At 47.8% G+C, this 26,381-nt stretch overlaps 1 protein-coding gene across 2 annotated transcripts in view; it reads right to left on the bottom strand.

The window, feature by feature from the left end:
• Nucleotides 1-24,352, bottom strand: part of LOC129329162 (aldehyde oxidase-like) — a 78,952-nt gene extending 54,600 nt beyond the window's left edge. Inside the window, exons 1-14 of one of the 2 annotated variants that reach the window (XM_054978602.1) lie at nucleotides 24,255-24,352; nucleotides 21,234-21,291; nucleotides 19,336-19,432; nucleotides 15,686-15,794; nucleotides 13,731-13,857; nucleotides 13,593-13,654; nucleotides 13,349-13,432; nucleotides 12,031-12,111; nucleotides 7,984-8,128; nucleotides 6,595-6,687; nucleotides 4,135-4,286; nucleotides 3,446-3,539; nucleotides 2,170-2,279; nucleotides 764-948 (exon numbers count right to left, since the gene is read on the bottom strand). In XM_054978602.1, the coding sequence (XP_054834577.1) occupies nucleotides 764-948; nucleotides 2,170-2,279; nucleotides 3,446-3,539; nucleotides 4,135-4,286; nucleotides 6,595-6,687; nucleotides 7,984-8,128; nucleotides 12,031-12,111; nucleotides 13,349-13,432; nucleotides 13,593-13,654; nucleotides 13,731-13,857; nucleotides 15,686-15,794; nucleotides 19,336-19,432; nucleotides 21,234-21,291; nucleotides 24,255-24,329 (1,472 nt within the window). In that variant the 5' untranslated portion in view covers nucleotides 24,330-24,352. Of the gene's footprint in view, nucleotides 1-763; nucleotides 949-2,169; nucleotides 2,280-3,445; nucleotides 3,540-4,134; nucleotides 4,287-6,594; nucleotides 6,688-7,983; nucleotides 8,129-12,030; nucleotides 12,112-13,348; nucleotides 13,433-13,592; nucleotides 13,655-13,730; nucleotides 13,858-15,685; nucleotides 15,795-19,335; nucleotides 19,433-21,233; nucleotides 21,292-24,254 lie in introns of those variants that run through there. The other variant, XM_054978603.1, reaches the window with a different exon arrangement.
• Nucleotides 24,353-26,381: the final 2,029 nt, after the last annotated feature.

Raw genomic sequence — 26,381 nt, 5'->3', positions numbered from 1 at the left:
AAAGACAGACTAAAATTACTACTCTTACTACTACTACTACTACTACTACTACTACTACTAATTTCAGTTGGTGTAATCTCAGATCAACTGAATGGAAACATGCAGCTGTTGCCTTTCTTTGCTTAATCTTCAGAGAATTATAATCAACACAGGAAAGACTGAAATATTTGCAGAGCCTGCTTCCGTAAAAAGGAACAGTGGTTTGACCACGTCAGTGCTACATACATGCTAAGCATTTACCTTGTAAATACATTAATCTCCCAGTACAAACATGAATCTCTGTGTGGGAGGGATTCCGGTTTGCATTCAATGTGCACACTTGGAACTAAACGCAATTGTGCAATGCTTATGGTTAAATAATCAAATGTGACCCAGACAGTGAAAATTGGTTACATTTATTCGGGGCTTTTTTTCAGCAGGAACATGGTGGAACGGAGTTCTGGAACCTCGTGAAAATGGTCACATGGCTGGTGGCCCCGCCCCCTGATCTCCAGACAGAGGGGAGTTGAGATTGCCCTCTGTGCCGCTAGAGCAGCGCGGAGGGCAATCTAAACTCCCCTCCAGCCATGTGACCATTTTCTCCAAGGGCAACCCACTGAGTTCCACCACCTTTTTTCCCCAGAAGAAAAGCCCTGCATTTATTATACGAGAACTCACAGTTTATCCAGATGGCTCTTATTGGAACTGCTGTTGATAGGAACAGGAAACTACCATCTGGATAAGTCCTTAATCAAAAGATAACATACGAAGCATCACACAGTACCTTCCGATGAGGGTTTGGCATGTTTGCTTGGCTGCAAGTGTAGTGGAGCTGACACCTCCGTAAAAGATGCTGATGTCTTTAACAATGTTACAGTCATCTTCAAACAGGACTCTCATCCCAGCATTAACAATCGGTAAAGCATTTTCCCGCCGCTGGGCTTGTCGGAACACTGATACAAACTCTCCCTGAAGTGCAAGGGGGGAAATTAAAAGACAGGATTAAAGGACAATCACATTTTGGCACGCTGTGTTTTGTTCCAGGCTCATCTACAGTTTTCAGCTCTTCTTACACATGTTGAGAAAGTAACCCTCCCCCCCCTTTATTTTTACCTTTCATAGCAGTAAGACTGCCACCAATTCAACCCCAAACATTATAACACAAAATCTCTACACTGTTAAAAATATACCTAGGTTGATGATGTCTTGAAAATTTTGCACCCCAATTTAAAGCAACAACTAGGCTTATTTATTTGCTCTTCTTACCCATCACAGCAGAGAGCAACGAGCGCCACCGTAAGCAATTGTCTTGCAAAGGCAGGCGTAGGTAGGTGTGCACACATGGCCCCCTACATTGCAGGCTCGTGCTTGAAGATCCAGTTGGTGGCACCTAAACATTTTAAGGTCTGGATTCCCTGACTGCACTCATGGAGAAAAAGGAATCTGCACAAAAGGTAAGTTTCTTATGCACTTGCTAATTGCTCCTCTTTCAGCCTCAGCATTACATGTGCTTTCGCTACTGGTGAGATCCTGCTCTTGGCCAACGGAGAGTTTGCCCTGAGATGCATAAAATGGGAGGAGGGGCTGGAGGAAAGGATCCTCTTCCATGGTTACCCACTCCCAATTTATTAAGAAAGCTGCAAGATGAAAGCCTAAAACATTAAATGTGTTCGATATATTGTCGAAGGCTTTCACGGCCGGAGAACGATGGTTGTTGTGGGTTTTCCGGGCTATACTGCCGTGGTCTTGGCATTGTAGTCCCTGACGTTTCGCCAGCAGCTGTGGCTGGCATCTTCAGAGGTGTAGCACCAAAAGACAGAGATCTCTCAGTGTCACAGTGTAGAAAAGATGTTTTCCACACTGTGACACTGAGAGATCCCTTTCTTTTGGTGCTACACCTCTGAAGATGCCAGCCACAGCTGCTGGCGAAACGTCAGGGACTACAATGCCAAGACCACAGCAATACAGCCCGGAAAACCCACAACAACCATCATTAAATGTGTTTGCCTGCACGTGGCATGTAGGTATGCTTTTCAAAATACATCTCTGCTGCCGGCAGAGGGGCTCTGGGAGTCCGGGACGGGGAAGGAGGGGGGGGTGCATGGTGACATTTCTCGCTCTTCAAATCACCAGCACAACGCGATTTCTGAACGTTTATCTTTCTTAGAAAAAAAGAGGGGGAAAACTTACTTTACTAGAATGTGGAATGTGAACAGATACTAGGATCTCTTCAGGTTCCAGGGTGTTGTTTTCGAGTCCATCAGCAAACAGGTCACTCAAGGGAATCTGCCGCATTCTCCCTAATGGAGGAAATCAACGTCTAAACAATGAAAAATAAATACCCAAGAGCTTAGAAAAGACTGGGACGGCCTTTCTGGCACTTGTGTTGCGGGTAGGCTAGAGGAGGGCAGTGGAGAAACTCCATGCAAATTTCGGGGCTCTCTCGCTCCACCGAGAGGAGCAGTAACTTTTTCTTCATTTACTACAATCTCGGGAAAAGAGTCCCAGAAGTCCTTCCCATGCCAATCTTCAAAAAGAAGGACACACTGGTAGGAGAAGCACTGACCCTTTTCAGTGTGCCAGAACTCTGTAAGAGGGTAAAGTTTAAACATATACATCATATATATTTAAATACATCGTCATGTATTTAAGCAACAAAGTAAATAAATAAATAAGATCAAAACTTGAAATTAGTCTGACTCCTTAAAGTCAGACGTGCTTTTTAAAAAAAGGATCACGAGAAGCATTCCTGTGCCGTTTCTCCAGTAAACCAAAGGAGGAGTAATTGCCCACTAGCGAAAGCGAAGCTTTCAGAGTGAAATGCAAAAGTTATCCCCCAGCTGAGCCTTCTCTGAATCTCTTGCTAGTGCAACTCTTCAAACGAATCTCCAGCTTTCTGAATACAAAGACTGCCCTGATCTTCTTGTGCAGTCCTGCCGTGATGCAAGAGACCTACACTGGGGAGACAAGGGACGCAACTGCTGCCTTTTGCATTCACAGGGCAAGAACGGCCATTTCCCCCCTCCCTTCTTTGGTGCAACTTGGCACGCCTGCTTTGTACCCAGCCCCATCTAATCCCACTCTCTCTGCAAGACTCTACAAGCCTCAGAGTCGCGGGTTTTCCATCATGCCCTAAAGCAACTTATTCTCTCTCCCTCCCCGCCCCACCGCCTCGTGTCCCTCCTTTTGCACTGTATACCCAGCCTGATTAAGAGTTCTGGATAGCTCAAAAGCTGTTTTGTGAGATTTGACTGGCCCTACTAAATGGTGCTACACATTTGTTGTTGCTGGCATTTTTCTGGGGACCAAGGCAGCGACCTGCAATATAAACAGGTTCCTGGGTCCTCCCCTTATATAGTCAGCAACGGGCTTTCTAACAAACGTTTCATAATTCATAAAGTATCTGAAAGACATGAGTAATGCCAACTGATAGTAACTGATATATTAATTGTGTCTTTGATCTCACCTTGTGATGCCACATTGAGGACACAGTTTCCAACAGCTAGAACAGGATTGATGTCAGAAGTCGGACTTCTACTTATGATATTTCCTCCAAAAGACTAAGATAAAGGGAAAAAAGGAAGGAAAGACTGATGTGGTTTCAATATCAAAAAGTACCCACAAAATCAACATTAGCTAATTAGAAATAATTACACAGAGTACAACACATGCAAACTGAACCAAGGTATATTGGTAAAAACAGCCCAAGATACCCAGAATGTATTACTGTGAATATCATCATATCCCAGAGTATTAAAACTGTAAAAAGTTGAAAGGGTGGATATCACACCTAAAGAAATCCATGCTGCCTTTAGACTGAGCTGTTGGGATTTGGGATTAATGAATAACATAAATAAATAAAACCAGGGTCAAAACCTGAGAATCAGTGAATAAATTCAGTGTATTTGTTTAGGAAGGTGTACTAAAAACTGTACTTACGTGCTATGATACATGGAAACTATTTGTGAATTACTAGAAGAAGCTTTAAAACATCATGTATTAGTATTAAAAAAATACCCACAGTAGAAGAAAATAAACTGAACAGGAGATACGCACTCCATCTGTAATACTGCTCAGTCAGTTTCCCCAAACCTCTGTGGATGGGTTTGCTACACACATTTATAATGCTTGTTATTTTGATTAAAAAAAACATACAGCCACATTTCGGATCTGCACTCCAGCCAGAGTTTTTAACTGAATCAAAAGAGCAGAGAATATCTTCGTTTTCTCTGCTGGAAGTTCTAAAACGGCGTTTGTCAGAACATCTTTCACTACAGTGAGGCTGCAGGCAGCTCCGATTAGCAGCCCTGAAAAATAAATAAATAAATAAATAAATAAATAAATAAATAAATAAATGAGAATCAATCTACTAGCATACATTTCAGACTGATTCATCCAGACTATACCCCTTCACAGACTGAAGTTAGCAACAAGACAATATAAAGAAGAAATCCATTTTATGATGTGTATTCATTTAAAGTATAGAACATATAGAGTATTAATGTGAATGGGTCAGTTTCAAATTATTTTTTACAAGGTTGACAGACTTTCAACTTGTTTTGCAAAACAATCTTGCCATTTCAACAATAGTAGTGGAAGTGAACAGTCACACAAGCACCACAGAAAACATCATGGCTTGATTTCCTGAATCCTGAAGCAGGGATGGCACTTCCATTGGAAACCCATGGAAGTCTCCAATCCTACAAATACTTGGAAGTAAGGCTCACTGAAATCAGCAGGGAACAACAACAACAACAACAATAAATAGTTGTGTGTTATCAAATTGCAACCAACTCAAGGAAACCACAGGACCAAGGGGTTTCGAGGCAAGAGACATTCAGGGGCGGTTTGCCATTACCTGCCTCTTTGTAGTAGCCCTAGATTTCTTTGTTGATCTCCCATCTAAGCACTAACCAGTGCCAACCCTGCTTACCTTTTAAGATCTGATGAGATCGGGCTACACTGGGCTATTGAAACTACTTCTGAGTAATGCTAGTTAGACTGAGGTTGTTAAAGTGCTGTTCTGTGTATATCCAACGCAACAGCAGAGCGGCTTGTACTTTTTGTCAGGGCACTTATGGGGTGGGGGAGGTCTGAGGAGAACTGTCTCCATGCAGAGTTCTTTTTTTACAAACTAGGGATAAAGATCGACTTGGATCCTGCCAAGATTTTCCACTGAGCAAAGGATTTCCTTCACCATTTCCACCAGCAGCATCTACCCTCCTGGCTGACTCTTTTTGCTGCAATCACAACCAATACTCTTTTCTTCTCTCCATTCACACAGTTCTTCAGGTGTTCTCTACTTTACTCAGGCTTTTCCCTTTTGTGTTTGTGTGACCTATCTATTGTTGCCTCCCTGACTCCCTCAATAGGTTTTTGTGCCACCAAAGTCTTTTGACTTAGACCTCCTTGGTTTAACTGGTAATATAAGAAGGCTTGTTATAGATCAGGGGTCTTCAACATAGTGCCCATGGGCCCACTGTGCCCACCGACACCTTTCCTGGTGCCTGCCAAGTGTTTTTAAAAGTGGGTGGGGCCAGATGAGGCTTTTGCCAAACATAGCTTCTGATTGGCTGTGCAGATTTGTAAAAACATTGCTTTGGCAGAAGCTGCTTTCACAGCACAAGGATGTTCACTGTGTGACTGAAGGTAAGCGGCAGCAGCCATTTTGTGTCTGGCTATGCCTCCTGCAGCAGCCATTTTGTGGCTGCACCCACCACAGTGTCAGAATTCCAAATAAGCCCACAGGATCAAGGGAGTTGGGGACCCCGGTTATAGATGGTCGTGTGACAGAATGGTCAACGCACGTGGGTAGTTGTGAGGTAAAAAAGGGATCTTTTTTTTCTTAAAACAAAAGTAGAATTTATGTCTAAGTCCATATGTGTAATGGTTGCAGAGTTCTGATAAGCATATTGGTTTCAGAATAGTTCTTAAGCTTAGTGGTTTCAAAAATAATGGTGTTTTTCTTGAAGGTATATTCATGGACTCAGTTACACAGGCTAATTTTCCACACAGGTCTTCACTGACAGAGTAAAACTCTCTTCTCATCCACACAGACACAGATTCCCTAAGGCTTTTCTCCCCGGCTTGCCTGATTAGATAGACGAATCTCAGCCTCAGATACAGACAGACTGACCTGGGCACACACACCGTTTGCCTAATTTCGCCAGAATGACCTTTCTGAGACACCCAAAGAGTGACTCAAACCTCTTCCTTCAGCTCTCTGCTAAAAGCTGCAGTTCCCTCCCCGCCCCCGCCCCAAGGGCACGGCCACCAGCCCGTCTGAGGGCAACGCCATTCACCCAGCCAGCCCTCCCTCCTTCCCTTAGCAGCATGCATTTAACCCATGGTAACATATGCTAAAAGCTCCACATTAATCAGCAAAAATAAAATACATATTGAATATATTAGATGCAAAGCAATATAATAATCAAACACGTTAAAACTCTCGTGGTGCTCCTTTTTCAGAGCTCACCCCAGGACAAAAAGCTACCTAGCTACATTTCGCCTATATTTCCATTTAACGATCCCACCGCTCTTAAAATGTCGCAAGCCTTCAACATAAGCACAGGGGGGGGGGGGGGTCTCCAAATGGCCAAATCAGAGGGAACTAACCTTTTCCTGTGTGTTTTACCACATGTAGATCCAATATCCTCGTGGGTGAAATGATAAGTGGATGAAATACCCCTTTAAATTTCATATCAGGGCCTAAGAAGTGGAAGAAAATAGTGAGGTTGATAGAAAACATGGAAAGTTAACTGATTTGTAAACTCTTCCCCTAGGAAAATACTTTGCTTGTTTCTAAAATATGTCCCTTTGGATTGAGTGCTCAAATATTCTTATCAAGCTCAAAACAATCAGAGAAAACTCAAGAATAAACACAGGATTTCAACTTTTTTTAAAGTCACCCTCAGATTAAATACGACACTGCTGTCAAAAAGAGCAGCAGAACAAACAAGCCAAGGCCTGGTCAAAACCTTAGAAAACGCAGACATGCCTCACTTCTGACAAAATGTTTACTGAGATGCACTCTAGACTAGAAAGGTGCCTGCATAGTTCTTGCTGATCTCATCACTGAAAATGAAGGAAGACGCAGCATAGATCTCATGTTACAGGGGGGTACATATCAGCAGAAGAGCTTTCAAAGGGATGCAGGACTTGTCATCTGAATAAATTCGGATCTGTGTGTCCAGAGTCAGCAGCACCCCCGATACCAGCCTCTCACCCTCTCCCCACCACCGGAGAGCTCCAGCCAGCCCAGAGCAGATCTTCTGGGGGACTTGTGGCAGCAGGAGGTGGCCATGGTCTTCTCGGGAAGTGATGCAGGCTTTCCCAAGGGCTGTGGCAAGGCTGGGGGAGGCCCCTTGGGCCTGATGCCGCCTGGGCCGATGGAAGAAGAGCCTCAAATGGAGATGCTGGGAGCCGCCGTGGACCCAGGCTCCCAGCAGCGGCAAGAGGCAGCCAGAGAGACCCCGCTTGCACCCAGGGGGCTAGTGAGACCCCGAAGACACAGTCGACACTGCCAGTTCAGATGGTGGAGACATCGCTGAGCACTGCCCTTGTGAGGGGCATGCAGCCCCTGCCTCCTGAAGGGCAGGAGCTGTGAGGAGCCAAGGGTTGATAGTGGGACCCAGAAACCTTATCAGCCCAGTGGCCGGTCAGCCCTGGGAAGGCCCATCAATGGGTGGACAGGGAGGCAGAGCCTGGGAAAACCTTCAAAAGGCCAGGGGAACGAGGGTGGGGGAGGGAGAGCATGGGCATGCCTGTGGACCAAGACAGGCAGCCCAACGATGGAGGAGGAGAGGGAGCAGGGTGCGCTTATAGCCCCCTCTCCTTCCCCATTTCTGAGGCATCTCTGACTCCCCTCAAGAGGCCTGGAGGAGGTACCTCAGGAGGGGGCTTCTGCCCCAGACTGCCCCAGGCAAAGATGAGGCATCTACAACAGAGCATGCCAAAAGTCAACAAGAGAACTGGTCACTTCTGTAGGAAATTAAACCTCCATACCCACACAAGTGTTCCCCACTACGAGAGGTGCCAGGGGGTTCTTGGCTTTCAGTTCCAGAAGTTCCTTGAGATTTACAGGAGAAATCCACGTACTCCTTTCCCCAGGGAAAACAAGAGTTTGTGCTGTTTGACGTTCTGCCATTTGCTGTAAAGAAAACAAAGTCATGTCAGTCTTTAAACCATGAGCAAAACTAGCCATGATAGCACCCTCATGGCAGCCGTGGGGACGCCGTTGCCATTTCAAAGGGATTTTAAAATGCTGTGAGGGCCCAACCCAGATTACTTTCCCCCCCACACACACACACACACCTTTTCAACTGCCAAAACAGTTCAAGGGTGACCTCCTGCAACCGTTTTGGCACTTAAAAAGGAGGGGAGGAAGAGCTCTGTGCCACAAGGCCAACCAGGAGTGGCCCTTTGTGGCATTTTGAAATCACTTTAAAATGGCAACGGTGTCCTTGTGGCAGCCACAAGAACACTGCTACATCTAGTTTGGCCCTGTGACACCTGAGGACCAAACTACTTGTTACACTTCACACAAGTTGCTGATGGGGACTGGAATCCATATTGCCGTTGCCAGCATCTGGAGGCAACTCCTGTGTAAAAGCACAGCAGGAGCTTGGTTAAGATCTGGAACATGGCATGGGGGAAGAGGGGCTCCTGTCTCCCCTACATGCTGTTTTCAGGAGCTGAAAGGGCCCAGGGGGTGTGATTTGCCCCTTAAGAAGGCTGCATGTGTGAACATTCAATGCATGTCCTGTGAAAACCCACGTTCTGGGATGATTCCCAGATTAGGGTTTGGGGAAAGAGGTCCCCACTTTCCACTACAGCGGTCAGGTGTTTCCAGGAGAGAATGCCTATATAAGCTCTGAAGCACCAACACTCCATCCGGTTGTCCTGTCCCTCCACTATTCGCCTTCCCCACTCGCCTACGATGGGACAAGGTTGGAATTGTGGCTGGTCGCAGAAAGCAGGAAAATGAGAGGCCTGGTGGAGAAATGCAGAGAGCAGCATAATGCCTCGAGAGCCTGCAACGCAGCAGTGCCCCAAGATATAAACAGAGGCCCCAGTTCACTGCCTGTGTCGGACTCTGCTAGGGTCTTCAGCTGAGAGAGAGCCTTGTAACTCTGAGTTTCTCAGCAATGCTTTTTGCTATGTTTGGACAAATATAACATTAATATAACAGGGAGACCGTCAATTGTCTAATTCGGATATTAGCTGTGAGGCATTTGAGAGCTAGTTTGCGGGTAAAATCCTGTTTCTTCACCGCGACCTACTGGCCACAAGTGATACAGTAAGGGAACTGGAGGCCCCTTGGCCGTCTTCTGGATTTGTGTTAGATCAACTCAGTCTGCTCTCCCAGGATGAGTTTGATAGGATACTGCGAGTGGTGAGGCCCACCACCTGTCCCTTGGACCCCTGCCCGTCCTGGCTGGTGAAAGCCAGCCTGGATAGGCTTTGGGTTCCATTGGAGGACCTTGTCAATCTCTCCCTTAGCTCTGGGGTTTTTCCTGGAGCATTGAAGCAGGCGGTGGCATGGCCTCTCCTGAAGAAACCTTCCTTGGACCCCACTGATTCAGCCAGTTACCGGCCAGTTCCGAACCTCCCGTTCCTGGGTGAGGTGGTTGAGTGGGTGACTGGCCAAATACTGCTCTGGGTGATCTTGCCAGAGCTTTGGAGGCCATGACTGGGTGGCTGAAGCAGAGCAGGCGGAAGTTGAATCCAACAAAGACGGAGGTCCTGTACCTGGGCCGTGGGCTGTCGGGTTCAGGGATCCGGCTCCCACTTCCTGATGGGGCATTGCTTACACCTGCTTTGACGGCAAGGAGACTGGGCGTGGTCTTGGATGCCTCCTTATCTATGGAGGCCCAGGTCATGGCAGTTGCCAGATCGGCGTTCTACTATCTTTGCCGGATCAAGCAGTTTGCCCCCTACCTCTCACTCCACGACCTTGCGACAGTGATCCATGCAATGATCACCTCCAGGCAGGACTACTGTAACTCACTCTACGCTGGGCTGCCCTTGGGCCTGCTCCAGAGACTTCAGCTGGTCCAGAATGCAGCAGCACATCTTTTGACTGGGACGCCACTCCAGGCTCATATGACACCTGTCTTGCGCCAGCTGCACTGGCTTCCAGTGGAATTCCGGATTAAGGTGCTAGTTTTGACCTTTAAGGCCCTTAGCAGACTGGGACCGCCTCTCACCCTATATACCCCGGAAGGCACTTTGCTCAGTAGGGAAACATCTACTAGAGATCCCTGCCCCCAAAGTCCACCTTGCCTCAACCAGGGCCCGGGCCTTCTTGGCCCTGGCCCCAACCTGGTCAGACTCTCTGTCTGTCTGAGACAACTTGGGCCCATTGGGATCTTTTAGCATTCCGCTGGACCTGTAAGACAGAAATGTTCCACCAGGCTTTCGGTGGTTAAGGCGGGAGGGCCGCCTCTTGGTCTCCTACTGGGGGGGAGAACCCCACCCCTGGTTCTTGGCTTATTGTTGTACACCAGCATCCGTGGACCCACTGATTATGCAGGACTATGAAATCCGCTGTCTGTCTTGAATTTTGCAGCCAGTTTTAATTGTTTCAGCTGTACTTTTATTATTGTATATTGTATTTTAATCAGGTTGTGATCTGCTGTGAGCTTGCATCACAGGGAGAGCAGACTATAAGTCCAATTAACAACAACAACAACAACAATAAATCCTCCCACTCAAGCAAGATTGTCGCTTCATACGGAAGGCTAGCAAGCTGACTTGCAAGGAGGTCTGCTCCCAAGTTGACATGCTAGAGGGGGAAGATTCCAGCCTGCTGTTTCAACTCGTTCTCTCCTAAAGACCCTCCTTGGACATTTACTTTTTTCATTGAGTCATAATCATTTGATTAGGAGGGGAATTGAGACTTCCTCCTACAATCCCAGTAGTGAAATCAACTGAAAACAGAAGTTTGATGCTTGCAAAGAACTTTTTCTGCACTTGAAGATACTAACGTAAAGCTTTTTGCTAAAAAGCTAGGACACTTTCTGGACAAAAAGGAACATTTTGCCTCATCTTGTAAAGTATTTTAAGAAGGAAAGCTGATAGGGAAAAAAAAGTATTTTAAGCTTTATTCACAGATTTCGAAGAAGTTTCAAGGGCCCAATCAAGAAGAATTTACAAAGTTTGTTGAGAAGCGTCCTCAATTCCAAGTGCCTGAATAATTCCAAAGATCACTATAGCAGCATCACCACACATAGTCTTTAATGATCAGGCTGTATCCTGCCACCACCCTCAGTAAATGGTGGCGTGTTCCATCAGGGCAAGGTATGCTCCCTGGGTGCAAGACAATGCCCCGCCCTTCCCCTGAGACAGGTTCCTCCATATATGGGATTGCACCTCACGCTGACTGTATGTGACATCATTAGCTGAGCAGGGCAGAAGGATTCTTTAGAAGGGTGACTTATATAACTTTCTTGGAATGGAGAGTGAAAAGTTACTAGGTAAAAGCAGCAGGACTCTAATCTGGAGAACCAGGTTTGATTCCCCACTGCTTGAAGTCAGCTGGGTGACCTTGGGTCAGTCACAGCTCTTTCAGCTCCACCCACCTCACAGGGTGATTGTCGTGAGGATAACACCATACTTTGTAAACCGCTCTGAGTGGCCTTTAAGTTGTCCTGAAAGGTGCTATATAGATCGAACTTTGTTGTTGCTGTTATTAAAATTAATCAAATGCTAACAACAATTCTATCTAATTGTTTCCTAAAGTGCCCAAATCACTGTCCAAATGCCTAGTTTCAAAATATCAGCTGGTAGGCTCTATCTCACTTTCCCCCAGCCTTTTTATAATGTTCTGGCATGTCACAATTGGGAAATATTGGGAGCCATCCTAAGAAGGAACAATTCCAAGAAGTGCCCCCAAACTGCAGTTTTCGCAATGCACTTGGATGATGGGCTTCATCTTAGGTTACTTGCAATTTATCCAGCAGCCCTGACCCTAACTCATGTTTCCCCACATAATGAGAGTCAGCCATAAGTCTTAAGACAACATACAATACAAATGGCATTTAATTTTACCATGAGCTCCGGAGGAAATATTAGCTCTTGGGTGGGATCCAAAGGCTGAAATTCTTCTGCTGAAAACAACTCTGTGCAAATCTTAGAAATTAGAAGGAAAGGGGGGGGGGGAGGAAGAATACATTTGGTGAGCAAAAGCGATCTCATAAACTTGGAAATGAAAAAAAAAAAGTGAATTCCGCTGAAATCAATCAGGGTTGGGGAAAGGGCTGCCAGAACAGCCAGAAAATCTGAATCCCCCCCCCCACACTCACACACACAGCGGCCATCCAGGCTTTACTGCAATCTTTCCCAAAACTTCAGAGCAAAGCAGATTTGAGAAAGATTGGAGAAAAGCCATGGAAACCCCCCAGGTGGTGCACGAATACCCCACAGCACTACGGGGAAGCAGGAAGAAACGTGGGGGGAAACACTTCCCAGAGCCATGAACATGGGGCAGATAACCTATGTGGAAAATGGCCTAGGAAAGAATTTGGTTTGACAGAATCTCCCTCCTTCTAAACAAAAGGTTTAAAAGGACACTGCTGTGCTTGTGAAGCGGTGTTGGTTTAGTTAGGCAAGGCAGGTCCAAGAAGGCAGGGCAATCCTAAACGGAGCTCTGTTGAAGTCTACGAGTGTAGAAAAGTGGAACAGTTCTTAGGTTTGCAGTGTCAGTGACTTAAGCACCAGGCTTGCTCTGATGCCCCAAATGCCTTCCTGGGTTCTAAAACAACCTTCTCTCTTTTACAAAAGTGCTAGCAGCTGTTGGAAACAGGATATGCATCCATATACATCTTTATTCATCCTTGTAGTTATACTAAAAAAAATAACCCTCACTAGATACACAGCTGTAAAATAGATTAGAGATGAACCAGGGTCATTTCTAACTTTCTGTGATTACAGGTTCAATTTTTTTTTAAAAAAGACTAGAGAAATAGAAAGTAGCGTGGAATTTTTCACCAAAGGGTCTAGCTTGTACATTGGAGCCAGTGTCTTATTCAGCCAGCGTGGAGTAGCGGTTCCACTTTCACACTAGGAGGCTCTCAGAAACACTGGTTCGAATCCCCACTTTGCCATGGAGGCGCAAAGGGTGACCTTGGTCATCCCCCCCTCTCTGCTTGGCTCACCTCATGTGATGGTTGTTGTAAGCATAAAATGGAGGCGAAGAGAACACTGTCGTAAGCCATTTTGGGTCCCCAGTGAGAAGAAAAGGGTATAAATATCTAAATAAATAAACAATCTACTTTTGTTGCAAATCATCAATAAAGCACGTTCCCAGTCATGCCAGTTTGATACTGAATTAATGAAGAGGAAAGGAATGTATTAATCTGTAATTCACCTTCTTTTCCTTGTTAGGTAACAAGTAATCGTCTTCATCCAAGCAACAGCTCCCATTTTCCTTATTTTGGCAGCAAAATGATTCCTAAAATATAAAACCCATTAAGTATCACTACAGCAGAGGACTTAAAGAAAAGACTTCAATGGAGCTCTCAAAGGTTTGCTCTGAATGTTTTACGGCTCCTGTTCATTCCTAGGGCACTTCTAAACTTGCAATTCTGTCATCCGATTGTGGAAATACTTACCCTACAAAAGGTTTTACAGCCATCTATAATGGGCCTGTAGCCAGTGCAGCGACATAAATTCCCTAATTAAACAATAAAACAAGACCGTTATTCTTCATAATAGAGCATCTAAATAACAGCTTTTGCTTCTCAATTTACCTGCCAGAGCTTCGGTGATTTGCTCTGTTGAGGGTTCCATCTGATTGCGCAATAGAGCATAGACAGACATCACCATTCCCGGGGTGCAGAAGCCACACTGAGAGCCATGGCTTTTAGCTACCCGTTCCTGGAAGAACGTAAAAACTGCTGCAGCGTAACTACATTCACTTATTTTTAAAAAGAAAACAACTTAATTAGTGAAACAAATATTAAAAAGTCTGCAGTAATGGATTTGGCTGTTTGCAAGAACTGATACCTAAATGCCAAAGAAATCTATGGCAGGGACAGCACTTACCATGTGACATCATAAAACATGGGTGGCCAAACTGTGGCATGGGTGTGCCATGTGGCAATGGGAATTTGTGGCATGCCTGTATGGAAAGTGAATTTAATGGGCTAAAATATGTTTCATGGGTTATTCTGTTCCTATGCAATCTTGCTGTGTTCTCACTATGCAAAGCAGAGAAGGGGGCCAAAAGACATGTGAGTGTATATCTGTTAATGTGAAGTGCTAAACATTTGTAGTTTGGGTTATCAAGATGATACACTTGTATCGCTATGCAAATCAGAAATCTCTTTCTGAGTTAATCATGCTGGAAGGAGCTGTAGAAGACCGGCTGAACTTTGCTCTAGGCAACAGGGACGCAGAGAGGGGGGCTCACGTCCCTTCCCCTAGTCCAGCAGGAGGTGTCAAGGACATGGAGAGCTCCCAGGTGTCAGAAGGGAGCCTAAGTAGCTTCAGAAATAGTATTTTGTTTGCAAAGCACAAAATGTTGCTAATAGAAGAAGATGTTCCTTGAAAGGACTAACAATGTTCTAAAGTGATGAGCAAGGCTAACGCAAGATGATGATCCCCGATGAGATATTGAGAAGTGTGCATATTGTAATGATGTCCAGAATTGTCTGGCCAATGTGTGACCACTGGACCAGTGGGTGGTCACTTGCTTGGACCAATGTAATCCCAAGGTTGTAATTTATAACTTATGCTAATTGACCCAAAGGTAAAAATTCTTATGTTGGAGCATCATCGCTCTGAAGAACTGATCGGTTTTTTTTCCTGGTAGCTATATTATTCTTCCTTTGCTTATAAGCAAATAAAAAGGCCTCTGTTTATTTCCCTCAGTGGGACTCCTGCGTATTCTCCTTTACTAATTGAGCTAAAACAAGATAAGGCACTGAATTATGGGCAACACCTGGACAAAATAAAGCGGGCTTGTGGGCCTGGCTACGCTATATGCTTAGGCACATGGTTTGCTCTTCAGCTCAATTAACAAGAGGCACCCCTCTCCCCAGGTAAATGAAACCTGTCTATGCACTGCAGGTTACACCGAAGTAGCACAGTCTCCTACGCTGGGTTCAACCTGTCCATTTAGTGCTTTTATTTATTCACAATCCCATTGCTCAGGTCCAAACATTATTAAGGCAAACTGAAACAGCAAGAAAACTCACACAGCAAGAGTTTTAACCATTCCCCACCCCCACCCCCCCAAAAGACCAGAAATGGCTGCAGCCACAGAATGAGCACGGACCCTGGACTCTATGTGAATGTGCCCAGGCCACAACGCAAGAGCAAAGACTCCATTTCCCCCAATAATAGAAAGCTGTAGCGTCGCTGTTTCAGTGAAATGTATGTGGAGGTTTAGGCGGCTGGGCCCTGGAGGTAGGAAGTGGCACAAAGAGAGGCAGTTCTGGCCAGTCTGGAAGAGCAGGATGTGAGGCCCTTCCTAAAGGGGCCGGAGGCTCCAGCAAGCGATGGCGAGGCAATTTCAGGCGGCCTTGGAGATGAAAGATGATCTACAGCCCATTTCAATCTGCATTTAGGCCTGGGTTTAGGCCCTCATAATGTTATGTCCTTTTCATTGTAAGCCACCTTGAGTGGGAATATGAAGAGGCAGCAGAGAAATATCCTAAATAAATAAATATCGTATTTATAAAATTGCCCCACATGTATTTACCTGAATGGGGTGAATCCTGGTTTTTGTACTCCCAATTCCTTCCACAGTGGTCACGGCACAGCCATACAGTGAACACAAGGGAAGCAAGCATGCATTGGCGGAATAATGACTTAGAGGGTAAAGGAAAATATATTTAGTGTTTATCATGCCTTATTTGTGCTACCGCATGATGTACTACAGTTATCTGTAGCTTAGAATTCTAAGGATGTCACCCTGAACTTGGAGAATCTCAGCATTCAGAGGTGGACACTGACAATCCCAGACGCATCTTATTAAAGTCTCAAAACTCAGAAGATGTGAACATCGTCATTGACCTAAAAGTGACAGCTAACTAAGCCCAATGCCAGCATAAGTCAGAGATACACCAACGTAGCTCACCAGGTTATCTGGAGGAGTCTCTGCACAGCATTGTGAGGGCACCAGTGTAGTCCTTACACTGAAGTGTGTTGGGGAGAGTTCGCGGTGGTCTGCCCACTGGGCAGTCCTAGGCTATTGCTCAGGGCACCAGGCAGTGGAGGGTGCCAGGGAACCCTTGCAGTGCCCTGGCCCTAGCGCTACCACAGCCCTGCCAACAACACGTACTCAGTATGAGAACGTCTCTCCTGTAAGATAAACAAGTCGTTTCAGCCCATTAGACATTAGCCTTCGCTCTGTATCTACTCAGAAGCCCACTACAGATACAGATGCAATCAGGTACACGGCTGATATGCAGCACTTATCTGGCAGGTGCCCACTGCGATCAGCTGGCCAGCCCAGGGCACCAAATGTCTTTGGGCCAGCACTGGAAGAAGTTGGTATGCGAAGGCCCTTGGATCATGTTGCACCAGTGTAAGGTTACAGGAGTGGGAATGCTGGTATAAGTATCAATATCCCCACTGAACATAACAGGAACCAAAAATAACAACAACTGTGTTCATCCGTGGCCTCCCACCACACACACCACTAAGCCACGGTGCAGCTGAGGGTACTGAGGAAGTCTGCAGCAAGCCACTGCTCTCCCAAACATGAGAAACTGGCACGTGCCTGAGGTTAGCAGTGGGGGTGCAGACTTGCATAACAGGATCTCTAAAGAACAAAAGGGGAGCTGTCGGGGGGGGGGGTTACCCCTTTGTCTTTAAGTGGGAGTTCACCCAGTGTGACACAGTTTGTGGTATTAGAGACAGTGAACCAAGGCACACACAAAAAAGTTTTTATTCTAGAAAATTCAAGCTTTGCAAGCATCTCTATAAAATAACAAATCCTTACTAAAGACTAAATAGGGCTAACTTAACTGATACACTTGAACTAGCTGACTAAGGCCGAATCCACACTTACCCGGCACAGTGCTAAGCAGGCGGAGTGAGAGCGTCTTTTCTGGCGCGTTTTATGACGTCATCGTGCCACGAGAGCGGCATCATGGTGTGATGTCATAAATCGCGCCAGAAAGACGCTCTCACTCCGCCTGCTTAGCGCTGTGCCGGTAAGTGCAGATTCAGCGTAATAATCCCACAGGTGGGCCTCCCCAATAGAGCCCGTAACAGGGTAAGCTGGTCTTGCAATGCTCAAACCAAAGTAATGGTCCAGCAACGTCCGTAGGAAGAAGAGCCGCCCCCATGGCTGGAATCAGTCACATCTCAAGGCAAATCTAGCCAATCAGGGCAAAACACCACTTAACAATCCCTACCCTGAGAAACTTGTGAGAGGAGATAAGGCGTGCCACCACACAAGTCCTGCCACATTCACACAGGTGCAGGCAATTTGCCTGCTGAACCCCCTCTCGAGCCTGTAAAGCGGACTTTCCTCACAAGACAGCTCTTAAAGAGAACTCAGGGCAGTATATTTTCTCCAGCTTGAGTTCCTTCCCTGACAGGAGCACTTCGCTCAAACTGCCAAGGAAAACCACTCCACTAGGAATTGACGGGCCCTCCACCACAGGACACGAACACTGACCCAAGCCCTCCACCTGGGGGCATCAGGACAACGCCCCCCCTCCCATGCACGTACGCAAGGGAAGGGACCACCCCCCGCCCCCGTTCCAGGCACGGAGGGCACGCTCTCCTGCATCCTTGGCACTGGCTTAACCCATAACAGTTGCTCACAGGGTCTCCCACATGGGGGGGGGGGACAAACTGGATCACACTGTAAAAAAATCCCAACAACAAACAATCACTGTGATTTATGGCTATTAGGGTTTATAATTAATAAAGTTATGGGCTGTCCTTATAGAACAGAAATTACATATGGTCCTTGCATCTTACATCAATGACAGAAAAATATCATAACAGATAATATGATCCCGTATCACAAATTTAGAAGTCCCATACTTGTGATATTGTAGGAAAGCTTCTACAAGTTGTAGTAAGACCAGCCTCTAGATGTAAGCCCATTTTGAAGTTAGCCTTCCTCAGAAGTTATCTCCCTCTTGTTGACAACTCAGCATTTAGACAGGAAGCAAGTCAGTCCGCTAGCCTCACCTTCACTGGGTGCTAAGCCTGCTGCCCGCAAGGTGCGCGCTCTTCTCTCCCACACAGGGGAGACATTTTTGTTGGCCACCAGCCACTCCAACCCGTGGTACAGCTGGCCAAATACTCATGACACCTTTTGTCTGTCAGGGTAAGCCCCGCAGAGCATCCAAAACAGAAACTGCAGACACAGTGCCACGGCAACTCCCTAACCAGGGATGGCTAAGTATTTGCTCGGTTACTACACAGCAGGGGTGCCACGGCATGCAGAAACTCCCAAGGAGGTGTGGGGGGAGAAGGTGCAGGCACTGGGAAAGAACAGAGTGCTTGAGGCCGCGTGCTGCTGCTGTGGAACCTCACCCAGCACCGTCCTTGCCTCTCTTCTGGCAATGAAGGAGAGGCAATGATGGGCCCCATGCCCACTCCAGTGCCAGCTACTGGTTGAGGCTATGACACAAGAGGAAGCGGCAGTAAAGTGGGCATCTTAGCTGTTCTGCTGTATGGTTGTCAAGTTTGGCTCCTGCACCCTTGCAAACTGCTTCAGAACCAGCAGCTTTACCAGCACAGCTGTCCTTCTCGTGCGCATGCAGTGATTGGAACAAGCCTCCTTGGGGTCTGCCAGTGCTGCTTTCAAAGGCACTGGAGCCTTGCTGGAACAAAAGAGTTGGCAACTTCACTCATGTGCCTTGCTTTCTGAACTCCATTTTGCATGCTGGCTCGCTTCACAGTTGGTTGGGGTTTAGTCGAAAGGGATTGGGGTTCCTACTCCTTGCTCATGAGTAACATCAGCTACCTGCAACACGGGGCTCACAGAAGGAATAGGATGAGAGCCTCGTCCCTGGTATGCAAAGATGCAGCCTAGCAAGGGGGAGAGGCAGGCTCCTTGGAGCTCACAATCTCCCTGGTCACTGCTGGTGTGTCAAAAACGATGCAGGCATTCAAGAAAGATAATCAAAAAGAGTCCAGGAGCACCTTTAAGACTAACCAACTTCATTGTAGCATAAGCTTTCGAGAATCACAGTTCTCTTCGTCTCTTGCATCTGACGAAGAGAACTGTGATTCTCAAAAGCTTATGCTACAATAAAGTTGGTTAGTCTTAAAGGTGCTACTAGACTCTTTTGATTTTGCTACTACAGACTAACACGGCTAACTCCTCTGGAAGGAAGATCATTGCCCCCATGCAATTGACTGGCCTCCTCCGAAGGATACATGATCTTCTTGGCAAGTGGTTCGTATCTTGAGACCATCACAGTGCAGGAACCACATCCACCTCCTCCACACCCAAACTTGGTTCCTGTGAGGCGGACTGAAAGAACTGGAGGTAAGGAGGGATAACTGGAGGGCCTTATTCTGTGCATTGTTGACGACTCCCTTTCCACCCTGGACCGCCAAAGTTGCCATCCCAAACCCGGCTCATCTCAGCCACACAACAAATGGCAATAAAAGTATAAACATGCTATTCCTCGAGGGCCTTTATGGGAATGACGGCAAAATACACGACTTCGTTCCTAGTATAGACTGTTTCAGGTGGGTAGCCATGTTGGTCTGTAGGAAAAGAGCAAGATTTAGATCCTTAAAGACCAACCAGATTCCCAGGGCAGGAGCCTTCAAGAGTCAGAGCTCCCTTCGTCAGATATAGACTGTGAATCACTTGAAATGGGAATTACTCATTTAAAACAAAAAGCTATACTCAGTATGAAAATGTTCATGCTTAAAGCCCACCAAATTTAGGATGTGACAAAAACTTAGAACAAATATTTGTTTCAAGCTGCATGTTGCTTAGTATGTTAACTTTAAGATTTATTGACTTCATATTCCTGAACTTCTGTTTAACATTTGGCCTCTGTTTTTAGAAATGTCATAAACTAATGCTGTCTCCCTGCTTTATCTATGTTCGTTGGGAATTTCATAAATCAGCCATTCCTAAACTGGGCTTGATCTCAAGATATTAATTTAAATTATACAAAAGGAATTTACATAGCCATATAAATTCAACAACTTTTCCAAAATAAATTAAATCAAAGTACCGACATTTTAAAATTTCCTCAAATCTAAGTTCCACAGACTTGAATTATGACAATAAATTTTAATAGATTAAATAGTGATATGAAAAAACAGGGAACTTCAGACTAAAATTTGCAATCTTATAAATCATTACTTTCCTTCTCAGACCTACGGCAGTGAGCAACAGGAGTGTTTGTCCAGGGCCACGAAGGGTATCCCAGGCAGGGCATGTTTATGTTGTGTATACAAGTTATCCATTTCCTAGCAGTAACAGCAGCAGCACCACAGAACGGAGCTTTGACTCTCCAGAGCTTCTACCCTGGAAATCTTGTTGGCCTCTGGGGTGCCACTGGGCTCAGATCCTGCTCATAGCAACGCTGTGGCTGGACAAGAATGGACTAGTACATTGAGGCAGCCGTGGAGGAATCTGAGCCAAGGGGGCAGGTTCCCCCGAGGCTGGACCAGGGTTGCAGTGACAGCGGCAACTGAAGGACGTTTGCCCTTGGGAGTGCCAACACTCACTGACATCACTGCTGTGTGGATGGCAAACCTGTTGCCATTGTCACCGCAGCTCAGGTCCGAATGGAAGGGACCCCCTTGGCTGAGCTGGCTCCTAGCTGCCAGGGAGCCTCCAGGCCAGTGGCCAACTGTCAACTGGGCCAGTAAGTTAAAAGGTCGGTCCCGGAGAACAATAAACATAAGAGACAACCTGGGATCTAGAACCTCTTTGTAATAGGGGTGTGTGAAACTGAGCCAGAGAAGACAGGAAACAGGTCAGAGGCAGCTGAAGGCTGAAGAGACCCCGGCCCACCACAGGCAAGCTGAAGTTTTATGGCAGGCCACAATCTCAACCCATTTGGGAACTGAAATCCTGCCCTCAAGTCATAGCTGACTTACAGCCACCCCTGGCGGGGTTTTTATGGCAAGAGACTAACAGAAGTGGTTTCCCATTACCTGCTCCCACAAAGCTGGTCTTCGTTGGAGGCCTCCCATCCCTGCTTAGCTTCCAGGATCTGAGTAGATCAGGCTCACCTGGGCTATCCAGGTCATTTACAAGGAACTAGGAACAACTCTGAACACACATCTCTACAAGAGAAGGATACGTCTCTTCCTCAGATAAGACAACGTCATCTGCTCAGGGTCAGCATTCTTCTCTACCACCTGCAGTGGAGAATGAAAAACACACCAAGCACAGCCTTTTTTACTGGTCAAGGTTCCTTTCTCCCTCCCTCGGAACGTACACTATGTCAATCTTCCATAACTGGTCATGATGGTTCTTTGGTTACAAAAACATATTCAAACACAAAGCGCATGTGATGACTTGAGCAGTGCACACAGGAACACGCATCTGTCCCATATCCTCTATGAGAACATGTGAGGCAGAAGAGGACAAGGGGATCCCACAAGGTGCCATCTTGGCGCCTGCGATAATCTCCAAGAGTAAAGGACTGGCCCTGGGCAGATTTCTTTTTTAAAAATCAGCAGTGCCTCAACTACATCAAAACCTGGGAGAAAACCATGTATGGATTTTAAAACATCCAAAAGTGGGGATTAAAAAATCCCTACTTCAATTATACTGTTAAAAGCCACATAGATTATAACAGAACAAAGATACACTCGATATATGAGGTTGCCAAGACGACCTGCCAAGTAACCAGATATTGCTTGGTGATATGCAGGTCTTGGAAATGATTTGGTACTGTAACTAGATTTTGATTCTAAACTGGTTTGTTTCATTTTATGCCTTTGTGTGCCTTGAATCATATAACCGTGTCATGTGATTGGTCAAATGACTGTAAATAAAGAAATGAAATAACGTTGCAATCAGAACCTGAAAGGGGCCAACTGATCTTATATCTGGTTGTCATTCTAGATTCTGGAATTAGAGAAAATAAAGGCAAAAGAAACTTCTTCCCAGCTTCATCTCTCTATGGGCAGGATTAAAAAATCCTAAATCATTAAAAGTGATGTGCAGACCTTTTAAAAACCGGTAATCGCTAGAGTTTGGGGGAGCATAATGAGTTGCCATAGCAACCAAACCCAGAGGAGGTGAGAGTGGAGGAAGCCAGAGAAGAAAGGAAGGAGGGGAAGAAAGAAAGAAAGAAAGAAAGAAAGAAAGAAAGAAAGAAAGAAAGAAAGAAAGAAAGAAAGAAAGAAAGAAAGAAAGAAAGAAAGAAGAACAAACATGGGAGAAGTCGAGACTGGTGGGGAAAGCAAAGCCAATGCAGGCATGTGGGGTTAAACCGGAGCTAGACGCATGGGGAAGGAGGGCATTGAGGACATTTCCCCTTCTCCGAGAGTGCTTGCTGAGCCCTCTCTCGGTTTGGGGGACTGAACCCTAACCCTTCCCTCGGTCCTCTTCCTCCGTTTCTCGACCCTTCAGCCTCCAAGCAGAGGGAGGGGATTCGCCTGGAGGACAGCAGCTGAGCACCCCCTGCCTCCTGCGTGGGAGAGGGAGCGGGTCGGTGACCTTTTGGAATGAACGAGCCAAGCTGTATCCAAATTCAGAGCAGAGGATCCGCACAGAGCCAGCGGAAGAAGACCCATTTTCATAACTGAGCCAGAGCGGTACAGTGGATCTGGGAGGCACAAGTTCGAATCCCCCGCTCTGCCATGGAAGCTCAATAAGTGACCTTGGGCCAGCCACACACACTCTGCCTAACCTACCTCTCACAGGACTGCTATGAAGATAAAATGGAGAAGTAAATGGCAAACTGCCCTGGGCCCCCACTGGGGACAAAGGCGAGGTATACATGAAGTAAATACATGGAATTATACAATTTAACATTACTGATCACGGACATGTTGATTAGTAATGTGCACAGTTTTCACAGCCCAAATACGGGCTGTTGTGAGTCCTTTGTATGGATGTGGCATACACAGGGTGTCACAATAAGCTCTAAATATACACAGGAGCATCTTGCACAATTCTTTTCATGCACTGGCATAAAACAGCGCATGGTTTGCCCTTGGATTCCTGGCAACTGTTCCCTTCCGTCATCATTTCCCTTTCTGGAAAGCACCTCCAAGAAGCCCTTCAGTCCCATGTCCACCTTTGCCGTTCCCTTCACATCCTGGTGATTTTTGCATGCCATCTCCCCCCTTGCCAATATACTTTAACATAAAGTTGGCATTTTCTTTTTCCAAGGGCCACCCTTGGTTGGTTCCCTGCTGAGAGATGCTTGGCTCCAGAGCCAGAAGGCGCAGGGTGCTGCTTTAGCGCTTCCTTGCAGAGTTTGTATTCAGGTTCTCAGACAGAAAAAGGACGCCACCGGCTCCAGCTTCTCTTCCACCAGCAGCAGGGAAATTCCAGAGCCCCAGAACTCTTGACACCGCTTGCAAGTTAGTTCCTGACTGGCTCCTTCTCCACCCACAGCTTGCAAGCTGAGATCTTGAGAGCTGCACTAACTAGGACAGAGTTCATTGCAGCAAAACACAAGTCCAGAGGTGTGTTGTTACTAGTTTGTAAAATTCCACCTTTAATCCCAGTCCACCACCAACCGCAACTGTCGCCTATTCCCGCATAATAGATGGGGGGGGGAGGCTGCTTTGCTGTAAGGGCATAGCACGGGACTTCTTGGAAACCGGGGCATGGCACCAGAGCGGCTTGAGGGGGCCACACAACCTGTCCCGCTGCTTTTTTTTTTGAAGACCAGGCTGCTGAAGTGGAAGGGCAGCAGCCCCCCCCCCCCCCCGAAAACATCCAACTCTAACGGGGCTGAATTGCAGGAGCGCAAACACAAGCTGCTTCGGGAGGGGAGCCCAGCAGAAGAGCGAGAGCAAGAAGAGTCCAGCCCCGTTAGGGGGCTTTGGCAAGATCCTCCCTAGGAATCGAGTTCGTCTCTACGCAGCACCTGGACTCCAGTCTTGCTAAACAAACAAACCGGGGGCGCGAAGGACAGGCGACAGGAGCGACGCCCCCGTGCGGGCCAATGACAGCCGCGGCTATGCGAAGATTTTGAGCGGCGGGGGCGGGGGGGGGGGCCTGAAGGACGCGTGTCGGTCTTTGCGGGGCAACACGCAGCAGCCCTGCCGGGCCCGGGGCCAGGGGGCGGCAGCAGGGAGCCCCCCGCGGAAGGCAGCCCCCCCCCGCCCCCCGCCCCGCGCCGGCCCGCCCCGCTTACCCTGCGGCCGTTCACGTAAAAGAGCAGCTCGTCTGCAGCGCCGCTCGCGCGTCCTCCTGCTGCCGGCAGAGCCATGCCGCGGGCCGCCCGAGGCCCGAGCGGCGGCGGGAGCAGGAGGCTGCGCGGCCGGCCGGGCGAGTCTCCCGAGGAGGCCGCCGAAAACAGTCCCGCCCGGGCAGCGGATTGCAGCGCAGGGCAGGGCAGGGCGGCGCTCCGGGCTGGGCCGCAGGCGGCGAGGGGCCGGCCGGGCGGGGAGGGCTGCGCCAAGGCCGTCCCCAGGGCCCGGCCCGGCTGCCGGGCGCGGGGCGTGGGGGAGAGGGGGCTTCCGGGGCCTGGCAAGCGGGACCGGGCGCCAGGGCTGCCCTTCTCGAAGCCCGGGGGCGGAACACGCGCCGCGGCTCCCGGTTTCTTGGGCAGGACGGAGGCGGGAGCGACGCCCGCCTTGCGCACGGGGGGCGGGGGGCTGCGCTCCGGGCTCTTCCCTTTGTCGCGGGCGTGAGACGGAATCTGGATTCAAGACCCGCCGAGGACTTTCCGAAGGGATGTTAGAGGAGAAGGGATTTAATGGGCGGAGGATTTACTGAGAGCCCATAACATCGTCTGTATAGAGCCAGAAGACTTGGCCGTGTTAGTCTGTAGTAGCAAACTAGGAAAGAGTCCAGCAGCACCTTGAAGACTAAACAACTTTACTGGCGCATCAGCTTTCGAGAACCACAGCTCTCTTCGTCAGATGCGTATGAAGAAAGTGGCCAGATATATGCAGGTTATATATCTTCCCCTCACCACCTATATATATCTGGCCAGTTTCTTCATACCCTCCATGCATCTGACGAAGAGAGCTGTGGTTCTCGAAAGCTTATGCTACAGTCAAGTTGGTGAAAGTTGCTACTGGACTCTTTACTAATAGTCTATATACATATTTTCATGTTGCTATTTATTGATTGTATTTAACTTTACAGATTGATCAACTTGGATTGTCTATTTATTGCACTGGACAAGATTGTTTGCACTTTCACTTTGTGAGCACTTTTGCGATAGATGAAAATTTCAGCTTCCTGAGAGTGTGATTTGCAGGGGAGAATCCGCTGGAGCTTGGTTCAGATCTCCCGAGAGTGCCGCCCACTCGTTGTTCTTCCCCAGGACTTGCCAAATCCGGGTCGGGAAATGCCTGGCGGGAGGGCGAGGGGGGGCTCGGGGAGGGGAGGCCGGCCGGCGCCGCCGCTTCCCCCGGGCTCCGTTGCCCGTGCCCGCTGCGCCTCCCGCACAGCCCCTCCTTACGGAGGCCGCCCCTCTCCTCTGCCCACCGTCCGGCTCCCCTCCTGCGCGCTAGTCCCGCCCTCCGCAGGCCCCGGCCCAGCTGCAAGCCCTGGCCAGGCGCTGCCGGCCTTCAGGGGGGGGGGAGACGAGCCCAGCCAGGGCCTGGCGGCCCGCCAGCCTCCCTTGCCCGGGGGCCGCGGCGTTCAAGCAAGCCTGGGACGGGTGTCTCGATGGCCCCGGAGGCAGCCTGGCTCTGCCGGCGGGCTCGCTGTAGAGGCGGCGGTGCCGGAATCGTTCTGCCTTTCAGAGCACGAGGGCCTTCCAACGGTGCCACAACTGTAAAGGCCCTGTTTTTGGTGGAAGAAAGTTGCGCCACCATCAGCAAGCCCCGTGAAGATGAACGAAGCAGGTGGGTGGGGTGGGGCTTAATGGGAGAGGCGGACCTCATTCCAGGCATTGCCAGGTGGTAGCTGGAGCATGCAGATTAGCCCCACCCTGCTGTGGCTTCATTGGCTGCCCGTCGCTTCCCTGGCTCATTTAAGGTATTTGCTGTGGCATACAAAGCTCTCCCCATCTGCAGGACTCTCTCCCCCTCTGTTCTGCCGCAACAGCTTCGCTTATCTGGGCAGGGCCTTCTCCAGGTAGCAGCAGCCTGCAATTGGGCAAAATCAACTGTTGCCTGTAAATGTGCATTTTCTGTTGTGGCCCCTATCATATTTATTTTTATTTATTTATTAGTTGTAGATTCCGCTCTCCCTGCAAGCAGACTCAGAGTGGATAACTCCATATAAGAACACAGCGTAATAAAATCACATTAAAAACAAAGTGCAGTACAACAATAACAACTCTATGTGGCAGCTCATGACGCTC

The sequence above is a fragment of the Eublepharis macularius genome, chromosome 4, assembly GCF_028583425.1.
Source record: "Eublepharis macularius isolate TG4126 chromosome 4, MPM_Emac_v1.0, whole genome shotgun sequence".
In the NCBI taxonomy this organism is placed as follows: domain Eukaryota; kingdom Metazoa; phylum Chordata; class Lepidosauria; order Squamata; family Eublepharidae; genus Eublepharis; species Eublepharis macularius.
Note: the sequence above shows the minus strand (reverse complement) of the source record. Positions and strands in the feature narration are given on the sequence as shown.